General features: G+C 43.0%; 1 protein-coding gene across 2 annotated transcripts in view; it reads left to right on the top strand.

Annotated features, from left to right (window-relative positions):
- rbms1a (RNA binding motif, single stranded interacting protein 1a) overlaps nt 1-8,487 on the top strand; it is a 33,833-nt gene extending 25,346 nt beyond the window's left edge. For both annotated transcript variants that reach the window (XM_076303757.1, XM_076303756.1), the window contains exons 13-14: nt 632-704; nt 4,926-8,487. In XM_076303757.1, coding sequence (XP_076159872.1) covers nt 632-697 — 66 coding nt within the window. In that variant the 3' untranslated portion in view covers nt 698-704; nt 4,926-8,487. The remainder of the gene's footprint in view (nt 1-631; nt 705-4,925) is intronic.
- The last annotated feature ends 5,000 nt before the right edge of the window (nt 8,488-13,487 follow it).

The raw sequence follows: 13,487 nt of genomic DNA, 5'->3' as shown, positions 1-13,487 counted from the left end.
GAATCCATGCATTTCCACTGAATTATTTTTGGAATCGGATCCCTTATCATACCTGTTCTAAATTGTTGTAATATTGTTGACGAATGAATAAATGAATAAATGTAATCACACTAAAATGAATAAATGTAATCACAATTAGAAGAGTTTTAACTGCAAGGTCCTTGTTGCTTAGTTTGGTACCCTCATTAACAATAAAGGCCGTAATTAACAGATGGAGGGTTGTTACATTAAATAAGAACTTATTTAAGAACTTTGTGTTTACTTATGTCTTGGCCTTCAAACTATAATATAAACAACTTGCCGTGTTGTTTTTGGTAAAACATTCCTCAGACCTCTATATTCATGTGTCATTTGTTCTTGAGGGATAGAAGGATTAAAAGACCATTCAAAAAGATCTAGCCTAATCTAACTTCAGATCTAACCTTAACTCAGTGTTATGTCAATTTCACAAGTACAAATTCTTTCCAGGTGACACTTTTGAGGGCAGTCCAAAGCTCGAAAGGTCAAAAAGATGTATATGTGTTGTTATATTCAGTGTGAGATTCGTTAGTGTTAATAGAGTGTATGAACAGCGTCATTCATCACTGTTCAGGAAAGGTGATTTCAAAATGTATCTTTTGTTCATTCTCAGGACAATTCAACTCCCATTGAATCATCCAGTGATCATTCAACGTACAGTTATCAACCCAGCAAGTAGTAATAAGGTATTTACTCTCTAGTAATATACAGCTATGTTCCATTAATATGAATGGGCCTTCCCAACGTTCAAAGGTCTGATAAATCTGTATAATGACCGCTGTCCAATCTGATTCACATCTTTCATTCAAGTAGTACATTCACTTATCAGAATAGAACTTCATTGGGTTGTTAAGTCGTGATGGTAAAAGAAAGATATTTTTTCCTGCTGTTCAGAGTAGCCTAACAACAAAAATGGACATTCTACTACTCACCTCTGCCGCAACATCATAAAATCCTATTTTTTATGGAGGCCTGGACTTTTATCCGTTATGATATCTGCACAGCACAGAAACTGACTGCACAGCAACAATCATTTATCATTATACATTCATACATCTGTTGTTCATACATTATTCATACATTCATCCACATTTTTTACCCTCACTTAATAGATGATGGTGAACAGGTTCACAGATTGGGCTGGCTGTGCTAGTAAACCATTTGAACAAAGGAATGATTAGACCCGGAAATGACTTGTGATGTTAGACTTAAAGGAGAATTCTGGAGCCGGTTGCACAAAACACCTTAAGTTAAAGATGCTCTAAGCGATGTTACGCGGTTTCTAAGATAAAAAAAAATTTGTCACATAAAGCAAACATCACCTCACCATCTGCTAGCTGCCGGTGCCCTGAATACACTGTAAAAAAAACACGGTCTCTGTAGACAGCCCAGGCTCCAAAAACGGCAACAAAAACAACTTGGTCCAACCTGGACCATAAAAACATAACATACCCTTCACCAATCACCGACAAGATGTTTAGCTTAGAGTTCCTTTTTCAAAATATTCGCTCGGTATCTCACATATGGGAATGTACTCCGCACGTGCCCAATCACAGAAGCTCCAATGACACCACACTATGTCAGACCAATGACTTTAGCCGTGCTGGGGCTCCACCCCGCTATATATGCACATGCACGTCCATCTCGCCTCATTCTGGTTTTCTTCTCGTGTGCAATCACAGGAAAGCTCCCCTCATCAGCTCTTGGGTAGACTCTAGCTGGCAACCACTTAACTGTTTGTAGGAGAAACCGTTAAGGATAGCCTACGCTGAATGTGGACTAGCTACATTTAAATAAAATAAAAAGGAAACTGAGGTAGCTTCCCAGCTATATGAGGACCCAGTGTTAGCTACCAAGCTAGCTTTTACAGTTATCGTTCACACGATATACCCTTGTGGCTACACATGGTTGGGAGTTCAGCATGCGCAGGCTAGCTTAGCCTCAAGGTGGCTGCCTCAACCGGCTCCGACCCGAATCTCATGGAGGCGTTGGACGCGGAAGCTTCCCACCAGCAGCAGGCCAGGGCGTCATGGGGTGAATTGGTGGAGGAGGACGACCCCCTCTCTCCCAATGTCACCTCTTCGGGAGCTGTTCCCCAGCCCATGTGCCCGTGAGGTGACAGAGGAAGGTGACTACGAGGGTGATGATCTATAGCATCTCCGAGCTACTCACCGCTTCAGCCCTTCTTGGAGGCTCAGATGAGGAGGATCCCACTCAACGCCCACGCTTGGTCAACTATGGGTCCGGTGGTAGGGACGCCATTAAGATTCCGGAGGGCGACACCCTGGCTCAAAGTCCTCACGGACCAGAGAGTGTCCCCCTTCTCGCCAGATCTTTCCACGGAAATGATGTGGAACAAATGGAGGAAGTCGGCTTGTACAACCGGCCTGCGGTAGAGGCTTCGGTGGCGTACCACCTCCACCCAAAGCAGCGGGGCGTTCTGACCACCTTGAAACCCAACCTCCCAGAGAAAATGGATCGGTTCACAGCAACCATCCATCAGAACTACCGGACGGCAACCCAGGGCGCGAGAGCGCTCAATGTCTCCACGCTCCTCGCCGCATACCAAGCGGAGTTGCTGGAAGAAATGGGGTCGCGGTTCATGAAATGCGATGCTACACCTGAGCTCTTTGAGGACATTGTGGTGGTTAACGGTGTTCAGGGCTGCGGACGCATCATGGTGCTGTCAGTCACTGGGGAAAGGGGCTTATGGCTTAACCTCTTCAGCCTGTCCAAGAAAGACAAGGAAGAGCTCATGGATGCCACAGTGGACCCCAAAGGCCTCTTCGGCGAAGCTGTGGGTCAAATGCAGACGCGTCTGAGGACAAAAAGAAGGAAGTAGAAGCCTTCAACCTCTGCCTGCCACGCAAGTTTGTACCGCAGCCCAGTCAGGTGTCACTTCCCGACAGCTCAGACCAACAGGCCGGCCGCTATAGGTTTTCGCGAGCCGAAACCAAAGCCTAGGCAGCAGGAAACGCTGCTCTCTGGCCCCATCCATGCAGGAGCAAAGTCGTGGGGCAAGCAGTCCTTTGCAGCAGTGGCAGCTGCTACAGCAAAGAAGCCCCAGCCCCCGGCCGCCGAAGGGAAATGCAAATGGCAGCCCTGACACCTCTTTGGCTTCGGAGGAGGAAGAGGAGGGCTGTTCACCTCTTCCCCTCAAACGAGGGAGGGAAAACCGCTCAACATTGTTTGTAAATGTTTGTACAAATGCTTGTGTAACAGAGGCACATGTTCAGTTGCTTCGCACAATGTCCTCCCACCAGCTCATGTTTTGTCAGGGAAAGGGAGAAGAGTTGTTAATGTTGAGTGGCAAAAGCACTGTACACCCTCCTTGTTCACAAAACAAAAATAAAGAATCCCACACACATGTTTCAAAATGAAACTCAGTCTGGAATAGCTCTTGTCCCAGAACTCGCCATAGGATGGTTCCTCACACGCGAGCTCCCATGCGGGAAAGCTAGCTGTCGGCGGAGGCCTGGCACGCATGCGCAGTAAACCCTTGGGTCTTGCAGACCGTTGCCAGGGGATACAGACTCCAGTTTCCTCGATCACTCGATCAAAGCGCTCAAGGCTTTTTCTCCCAATATTTTTTGACAGTGTTACAGAATATAACCACGTTAGGTTTCACCATAAACCAAGCGAAAAACAACCTAATCCCTTCACGCCAAACAACCCTTCCTGGGTCTCAGGCTGAATTCGGTGGCAATGACAACAAAAATGCTGTCAACAGACCGGATTGCCTCCTTCCGGCAATGTTTAACACATTTTACGCTGGGGGCACGGGTGGCGCTCAGATAGTGTTTGTGCCTTCAAGGCGTGATGGCATCGGCTGTACACATATTACTGCTGGGGCTGCTCAGAATGAAAGCGTTTCAACATTAAAAATTGAACCCAAAACACGATTTGCACAGACGCGTGGTGATCACACAGGAATGTGTGGCGACATTGCAACACTGGTTAGACCCCCAGTTTATTGCAAAGGGGACCCCGATAGGGGCAGTGTCAATGAGAAAAGTGATATTGACAGATGCCAGCCTCAGAGGCTGGGGGGCTACCCATGAAGGACGAAAATTACAAGGATACAAGGATACAAGGAAGTTTATTGTCACATGCATATAGTTACTGGATATAAGAAATGCAGTGAAATTATGTCTGGTGTCAGCCTATTTGTGCATTTATGGGGGGGGGGGGTAAAAAGTGCAGTAGAAGATGGGTTTAGTAGATTAAGTGGCAAGGGCTGCATAAGAAAGGTGGGGGTGGATTGGGATTGGGGGGGCACCAACAAGGAGCACCCAAGAGCAACAGGGGCAAGGAAAAACTCCCTTACTAAGCTTTGCTTTGGGGGCTTAGCTTTGTACATTGAATGGGATGTAGCCCAGGAACCTGCACGGGTTCCATATGAATTATTTGGAGTTGAAACGTTTTCTCCCAGCCCTCAAGGGACATCATGTGTTAGTCAGACAACACATCAGTAGCAGACATCAATCATCAGGGCGGGACGCGCTTAGTCCAACTAAACAAATTGGCAGAGAGTTTGTGGATGTGGGGCAGCAGCCACATTCTGTCTGTGCGTGCAACACATGAGCTGTAGACCTGCTGTCATGGGGGCAGTTGCATCCGGAGGTGGTCAAAATTATTTGGCAGAGATACAGTCGTAGGCAGGCCGTCATAGATCTGTACCCCTCAAAATAAAACGCCCAGTGTCCTATATTCTTGTCATTTAATAAAAAACAACGTTTCAGCCTGTGGCCTTTCTCAAGTCTTGCCGAAACGTTTTTTTATTAAATCATTGGCATATGAGCAACGAGAGTGTGCAGTCTCTTTTTGTTCATAACAAAATAATTTTTAAAATCTTAAAACTTTCTTTGTTGACCCTCAGATGACACATTTCTTTCTCTTTTTTATAGGGATCAGTGATCAAGGAGTGGGAACAGAAGTAACATTGTTTCCATGGAAACAAACTAGCTTTCTCCAGGAGGATGTGACATCACATCCACACCACATTTTTTCCTGGAAAAGTCTGAAAATGGAAGTAACGTCAGCAAAACTCCTTTTGAACTTTGGTGACTGCAAGTCTTGCAGACTTGGGTTGATGAAGACAACCGGGGGCAAGTTTATTTGTTTTTCAAAAAAGAAATGAAATGTCAAGTGATTCACATCTTTTATAAGGACATAATTGTGCTTACAGGGGCACAACCATTCTTTTTTGTTTTGTTTTTAAGAAGTGTGACACAAACACCCCTGTGACCAGTGTGCTAAAGTGAAGATGACAAGGTTTGATGCTTTTCCTTAGCAAACTCCCCTCTTGAACTCTTTTTTTTTTAATTGGTTTTAAAATTAGTAAGAAATGTGTGCTGTTCCAATGAAAAAAAAAAAAAAAAACATGAGCAAACAAAAATAGCTAAAAAAAAAATCCAATCCCATTCCCAATCCCAATTGCTTTCCCTTGCTGTGGTTATGGGGCTGACATTCGCATGCAGTGATTTGAGTGAAACTTAAAAAAAAAAAAAAACGAACCCGCAAACCTAGCTGGTTTTATACTAGGATGCACTGTGTGTGTGTGTGTGTGTGCGCACGCCGTGTGTTTGTGCACACACATGTTTGTGTTTGCGTGGCTATGAGAGTGTGTTTGAATATTCTGCAGTTTGAGCTTCCTTCAAATCTTTGCCTTCTAAGTCTGATGTGATGTTGTAGTTTTAGGTAAAAAAAGTTGTTGTCTTGGGTGGGTGGTCTGGGGACAGGGCTCAAAGGTTGTTGTGGGGGAGGGAGGGAAGGTTGGGGATTTGGAGCTCAGCATGGTGGGGAGAGGGTATATGATAAAAGAGATTTTATATTTCACACAGGTGATTTTTGTCTTTGGGTGGGAGGAAGGCTAGCAATTAGCAGGGCCTGTGGAAATGTTTATTTCTAACTCTGTGATGAAAATGCAATACAGGCGTTAATTCAATCCAGCACCTTAGCTGCTAAATGTCATTGTGCGTTAGCAGCTAAACTGCATTGTTTGAGTTTCCCTCCATGACTTTGACTATTTTCCAATGAACTGGAAAATTCTTTGGCAACCAGGGCATGTATGAAATGATCTCTTGCCCAGAACAGCATCATCTCCCAAAAGTCTCAATAGTTAAGCAATACTTTCCAATGGTTAAATTCATATTGTCTGCACCTAATTTTATTTTTTGTTGGTAACTACATCCAAGGTATTCTGTGATGTTGTTTAGACTGTGCTTTCATTTGCTTGACATTGTGTTGCTTCACAAAGTGGAAAAGGGAAATTGGATGGACAGCTACCTGTGTGTTTGAAAAACTGGCAGTATGTAGTTTTTGTTGTTGAAGGTGGGGAAATGCATGACGTTTAAAAGCAAGGCATATGAAAAATGACTCCTTATATTGCCATACCTTTCATGCCTTCTTTTTTTGTTTCAGGGTTTTTTGCATTTGCATCTGAAACACAGACAGATATATATATATATATATATATATATATGTTTTCTCATCATCAGAAACTACACACTGCACCTGCAAACAAATAGGAGAACAAAAAGAGATCTCCCTCAGAATACATCAGTGTTTTTCTGTCCTCCCTTGAAGCCCCACAGGATCAGTCACTTATACCTGATTCACATCCTGCCTCTGGCTGAATACACCTCATCAAATCCAAAAACAGAGCCAAAGGGTTCCGGCCTGGTCTGAGGTCACTTGGGCATGGCATGCAATTTATTGTGACCTCTAATTTTGTAGTGTTTATTCCATTATCACAGAATATAAACTGACTTCCATATACATTTATGGCTTTTTTTTTTTGATCGATTGATTTGAAAATGTCTCAGCTTTTGTCTTTGGCCAGAAGCTGGCTATGGAGACACTCATTTGTCAATGTATCTGAGGGAGAATCTCTAACACCTCTCTTTTCTGAAGGGAAATCAACATCACACAGGAGAACAGAATATTACCAAAGACCATCAAATGATAGACCTCGCTGGAGAGTTAGATCAGACAGTCACTGTGCGGAATCCAGTTATGTCTCCTTGACACCCAAAGGTAGAATTTTGACCAGGGTTAGATTCTTCCCTGTTGGCTGTCCTTCTCATAGTTTGTCATATGTTGGAAGTTTGAAGGACTGGACTAGCATGTAGTTTGGATATTGTGCCTTTTTTGTTCCCCTGCATTTAGGTTCAGTTCAATTTCTTCACAGGCCGGCCTACATTGATGCAGTAAAGGAAGACATCCTCTCAGTTTAAGTTATGTGACACTATGTGAACCATGACGACTTAGTCCTTAAAAAGTCCTTATTTATAAAACATGGTCTGTTTTTATTTGTTTTTGTAACACAGAAATGGGGCAGTTTTATTAGGATCAGGCAATAACACAGGAAACCGCTAGTTCATAGCTTCGCCAAGACACAGACTTGTTTGAATGCTCCTAACGAACTGAAGCTGAGAAGGGCTTTCTTTCCTTATTATTGATTAAGGCTTTCCATTTGATCAACTCAATGAACTATAGATATAAAAAATATTGTGGTGAAGGAGTTAGTATGGAGTGGTTGTTTTTGATGTAACGGTCTGCATGGCCGATGAACTACCTCAGAGTTGCATGAGCTCTGTGTTTTTTGTTGGGGTGTGTGGTGGGGGGCATGCAGGTTCAGTCCCTCCCACTCCAGAAGTCCCTCTCACAGAGCACAGGTCCAGCTCTGGAGCTGGACACTACACTACAGGAAACCTCATCTTCATCTTCCTCCTCTTCTTTGTCCTCCTCCTTCTCTTCCACCTCTTCTCTGAGGAAGCGTCCAGTTTTTAGATTAGGTTATTTTTCTTTCTTTTTTTTGTAACATGGTTGATGGTCTTTGGTTGGAAGACTGTGGCCACCTATGCATTGAAGGTGCTTGACCTGGTCTATTTGGTTGTTGCTTCTGCCAACCATTGTGATATGTGCTGAATTTTGGGCACCGAGAGAGACTTGAATGAATGGATAATATGGTATGTTCTATTCAGATAAATGTCCACCCTGACAAAGATCCCTCTTGTTAATGGGAGGAGGGCATTTTCCCAGTAACCAAAGCAAACTGTCATCATGGTGATCAAATGGTGGATATTTTCTGTCAGTGAAGTCCTCCATAACCAGAACATCAACCCCTCAAGAAAAGTCACATGAAGTGGGAAATTAAAGTAATAATAATTTATGAGGTGATATTTTGCACAGACAGACAATTGCATAGAGATGTTTGTAAGATCAGTACAGAGTAAATCCTTTTTTTTATTTTATTTTGTTTTTACAAGAACCACAAATGTGCCAGTCCTAATTATGTCCAATCCAAGGAAACGGCTTTGTTATTTTTGCATTGTTTCTTACTGCCGAACTGTTTTTTTTATCTTAATTTAAATATCAACCAGTAGATTTAAAAAATACCTTGTCATCGTTTCCTCTGTCAAACCTTTTTTTTTTAAATAAAATTGAACCTCAGTCTGTTCCCAATCTCTTGCTTTACTGCAGTTGTGTAGAAGAATGGAGTCATCAGCCACTCAGAGGGAAACAGAAGAGACATCTTCTCTTGGTGGACATACACACACACACACACATTCATTTATTTGTGTTAATATGACAGATGTGTGTGTGTGTGTGTGTTCAAGTGTGTTCAATGAGGCCAATGACAATGCAGGTGTGGGGAGGAGACTGAAGTGACTGTGTGTGTCCTGGCAACATGGTTGAGTAATGGTCTTTCCAGCAGATTTGGGCTCTGGAGGAGGCCTCTAATCCAACACTGCTGAAGTCACTGCTGGGATGCTTCCCCTTCCCGGACCCCCAGCACCTGGGCGGGACCATCCAGAGTCCAGAAGTGGGAACGATGGAGCCACCCAACCCCCTCACTATACATAAACGCACACACACACACACACATTGTACATTAAGGTTTTGGGCCTACAGTATGCTATTTTTTTTAAAGACATTATGCAATTATTATATTGGCATTTTCCCCATGTTGTGACTTTTAAGCATACTGGGTGGTGAGCTAGACATTTAAATGTAACTCCCCCACTGTAGAGGTGTAGACACACAAAAAAAGAATAGTGTGAGACCGCATACCGTATTGATTTTGATGCTCTTGTTAAAAATAATTGTAAAACATAATTTAAAGATGAAGAATAATTAACAAGAACACATAAAAGACACAAGGTGGAATAATTAAAAGACGAACAGAACTTAGTGCAGAAAGGGTAATTCATCAGCGCTTCTGCGAACATCTGGTGCGTCTACGGGAAGGCACAGTCTCGTAGCGTAGCCTACTAGTAAAAGAGGATCGCCGATAATCGCAGATGTTTACTTATTTATACGTTTTAATGCATAGGTGCACAACAATAAATGACTAACGTTACGATGTTTACTACATCTTCGTCAGAGTCCAAAAACCTCTGTGTTGCTCCGCGGATACTCTTACTAGTACAGAACTCCGTGCAGTTAGTAGAACAGTTTGGTCTTCAGTTTGGATTTAAAACTAGCTACAGTTGGGCCCATTTCAATGTCATCCGAAAGTTGGTTCCAGAGATTATCTAAAAGCTGCTTCATCATGTTTTGTTCTAACAGCAGGTTTTACGAACAGGTTTTTCTCCCGAGACCTGAGAGGTCTGTGTGTACTGCTGAAGCATGTCTGATAGGTATTTAGGTCCTGCTCCATTTGCAGGTTTATTAAAAAGCAGTAGCACTTTTAAGTCAATTCAGTAACTTACTGGAAGCCAGTGCAGGGACTTAAGAATTGGAGTAATGTGGTCAGTTCTTTTAGTTTTTGTGAAAACCCTAGCTGCTGCATTTTGCATCACCTGAAGCTGTTTGATAGTCTCTTTAGGAAGGCCTGTGAAAAGCCCATTTAATCAACCCTGTTGAAGATAAATGCATGAATGAGTTTTTCTAAATCATGTTTTGACATTAGCCCTCTAAGTTTGGCAATATTTCTGAGGTATTGATTTCATGTGGCTTGATGGCGTTTTAAGCCCCCACCGTCGACTTCAAGGCACCTAACCCTAACTTTAACCCTTGCCTAACCCTAATGCCTTTCATGCACCGTTGCCTGGAAGACGACGTTGGGGGTTTAAAACACCAAACACCTTTCATGTGGCTGTTGATAGTTAAATCACTGTCAATTAATACACCACAATTTTGAACAGTATCCGTTGCTTTCAAACCTTTTGTGGAGAGGTTTCAAGGAGAGTGGCAACCCTAAGTCTTCCCTCCTTTTTACCAAATAAACGAGTTGATAACTATGCCTGTAAATCCAACCCAGTGTTCTAGTCTGTGTAGTAAAATGTTGTGATCAACAGTGTCAAATACTGCACTAAGGTCCAGTAGCACTAGGACAGATGTTTTGCCTGAACCTGTATTGAGGCATATGTTATTGAAAACCTTAATAAGAGTTGTTTCGTGTGTTGTGATTTGCCCGAAAACCAGACTGAAAGTAATCAAAATACCCTTTTTGTGTTAGGAAGGTGGTTAGTTGATTAAATACTCCTTTTTCAATAATTTTGTGAATAAAAGATAGCATAGTTCTATGTTCATGAGTAGTATGGGAATTGACCAATAGAGGGTGCAATAAATCCAGCAACCTGTTCTGAACTATGCAGGGCACTCAACACCTCTAGCAGATGGATATTTGAAAGGCATTTCTCCACATCCTGACATTGTGCACTCAATCCTTTTAAAGTAGGTATCCTAGACATATTTTTAGACAGCCGGTATGGGGGAGATTTAGCAGTCTAATAAGAGAATTCACACATCTTAACTTCATCAAGGGCCTCCTTATGTTTCCTTTGTAACGTCAGCCCGTGCGGGGATATCTACAAAGCCCTTGGGCTCTCCAAAAGATGGTGCCACAGACATGGTGGCACCGTGTGTGGGTGTGTATATGCGTGTGTGTGTGTGTGTGTGTGTGTGTGTGTGTAGAGAGAGAATCAAACCAGTAAGTGTGCAGTAACACAGATTACCCCTCCCTAGTAACATTCTCTGACTGTCTTTCATTCCAGTCGTATACCACTCAACACCATGCCACTTGAACCTTAAAGCTCTAAACATGAGAAGCACACACACATACATCATACATATACAAACAGATGCCAGTCTTGTTCTCCCTGTCTTTCGTTTGAAATATCTCTCTTTCACTTCATCATACATAAATTAAATGTCTTTCATTTTTTGACTTCTGATTCTGAAATAGATAAACTGCAATCCAAATACCTACAATACAAACAGGCATTGTTTTCTGTCTTTTGTTAAAGTTCACCTTCAACTTAGTTGGCATTAATCATAACAACTGCTACCAATGGATTGATACTGTATGGGACCAAGCTGAACAAGAAAAACATAGATGAAAGAAAGAAATAATGTCAGAAAGAAAGAAAGAGAAAGAAAGAAAGAAAATACACATGCACACACTGATAGACATATGCCACATACATCAGGCAGACCCACACACATATCTATTTCCAGTGACCTTCCAGTAAAGTCACATTGTAATTTTTGTAAGTGTATGACTGTCTGTCTCTCTCTATCACTCTTTATCTCTCTCTTTATCTCTGTCTCTGTCTAAGTCACAGCTGAGTGGGACACATGGCTTGAGTCCCACTGGGAGTGTCAAGGTCAGGGTGGGCACAGCCTGGGCTGGAGAAGGATGGGGGGGGGGGTGCAGTGCAGTGATGGTGGTGGGAAGTGGTGGAGTCAGAAGATCTTAGCACCCAAATCTGAGCGGGCATCTGGGAAGAGGACAGGGGGTGGCTGGGTGGGCTGCTTATTCATTTCGAGTGGAATTCAAGCAGGCGCTTCCTCAAACAATGCCTCTTCAGTTCCCCGTGGCTGTAGTGGATGTCCCCCCTCCGCCACCCGAGAAATGTCACTTTTGTACTGAGAATCAAAGAGTCACAAGACTGGGGTTAGCCATACGGATCTGAGAACTGCAGTTAGCCGGTGAGCTGCGGCTGAGCCCTCACCTGGGAAGACAGATATACATTGACATATGGGTTAGCAGTGAGACTAGTATACTGTAGGCTGACTGACACATATTTGTACTACAAGATACTAATAATATTATATGGCTGTGTTTACAATCATGGTTCCTGTGTGTGTTGTCCTTCTGTCTTTCTCCCTCCCCCCCCTCTCTCTCAGTTCAATTCAATTCAATTCAATTCAATTTAAAAAAGCTTTGTTGGCATGACCATTCACAAGGTATACACTTTACATTTAGTAAATATCAGAACATAAAATCACATAGAATCAAGAACAGTATGTGTGATGAAAAATATAAGCAAACCTATGGACACACACACACACAAACACACACACACATACACACACACACACACACACACACACACACACACGTTCATGCACACATACAAACATTTTAATTTGTCAGAAAAGCAATGACCATTGTTTGTACAACACACACAAAACAAGTCAAATAAACAGGAGATGTGAGGAGACATCGCTTGCTGCTGATTGGCAGGTGTTTGGGAATCCTCTCCTAAGAGTACTGTGAGTTGCTTCTGCTCTTCCAATGTGATGATGACATTTGGGATGATTTGACTACATTTGTCAAAACATTGGTCTCTTTGGGGTCTTACTCTTTTGGTCTCTTATCACAGTATAGAAGGAAGTGTACCTCTGACTCTACATTTCCTGTAGTGACCACATACCCATTGCTCCTTGGGTAACCATGATTTTTGTGTCTGCCTCTCTCTCTCTCTCTCTCTCCCTCTCTCTGTCAATTCAATTCAAAAAGCTTTATTGGCATGACAATTCATAAAGAAAGCGTTGCCAAGCTGTCACTTGCTCCCTCACACACTCCTACATTATTGAAGCATTAGCCAGGAGGGGAGATGGCAGTAGAAATGTCACAGATTTTCAGTATTTGAATGAATTCTCCTCCACTCATGAAAATATCCAGACTGTTAGCTCAAGCTAACCATGTCATAGCTGATATTTAACGTGATAGACAAAAAACGTCACAAAAAAGTGACACAAGCACATACACACACATACAAAATTTCCCTTAGCACCTGATGCAATATAACATGTAGGCCAGACTGTCTATCACTTCCTCATGTCTCTTGCGCTTCCACATGTCCATAGCAACAGCAACACAGACGCTCTCCTACGCTACTACGCACAAGCACACTTGGCCTGTCAATCTCGACAATGGCCTCTCTCTCTCACACACTCTCTCACTCTCTCAATCTTTTCCTCCCTATCTCTCTCTACCCCTCCCACTCTATCTCAATCCCTCCCTCTCGTCCTCTTTCTCTCTCTCTCTGTCAGTAATGAAGGGGGCACCGGGACTTGGGCAGAGCGCCAACAGTTGCTGCCATCATTCAAAGCCCAGCCCGGCAAGTAGACAGAGAGAGAAGGGGGGGGGGGGGGGGGCTGCGCGGCCGGTGGTGGGCGAACTCTGGGCTGGAGAAAGAAAGACACACACACACACACACACACACACA

Source organism: Alosa pseudoharengus, unplaced genomic scaffold (assembly GCF_046254945.1).
Source record: "Alosa pseudoharengus isolate Yale_2024_CS ecotype anadromous, Long Island Sound unplaced genomic scaffold, YU_APseudo_1.1 YU_APseudo_1.1_scf_24, whole genome shotgun sequence".
NCBI classification, from domain to species: Eukaryota; Metazoa; Chordata; class Actinopteri; order Clupeiformes; family Clupeidae; genus Alosa; species Alosa pseudoharengus.
This window is presented reverse-complemented; position numbering and strand designations above follow the sequence as displayed.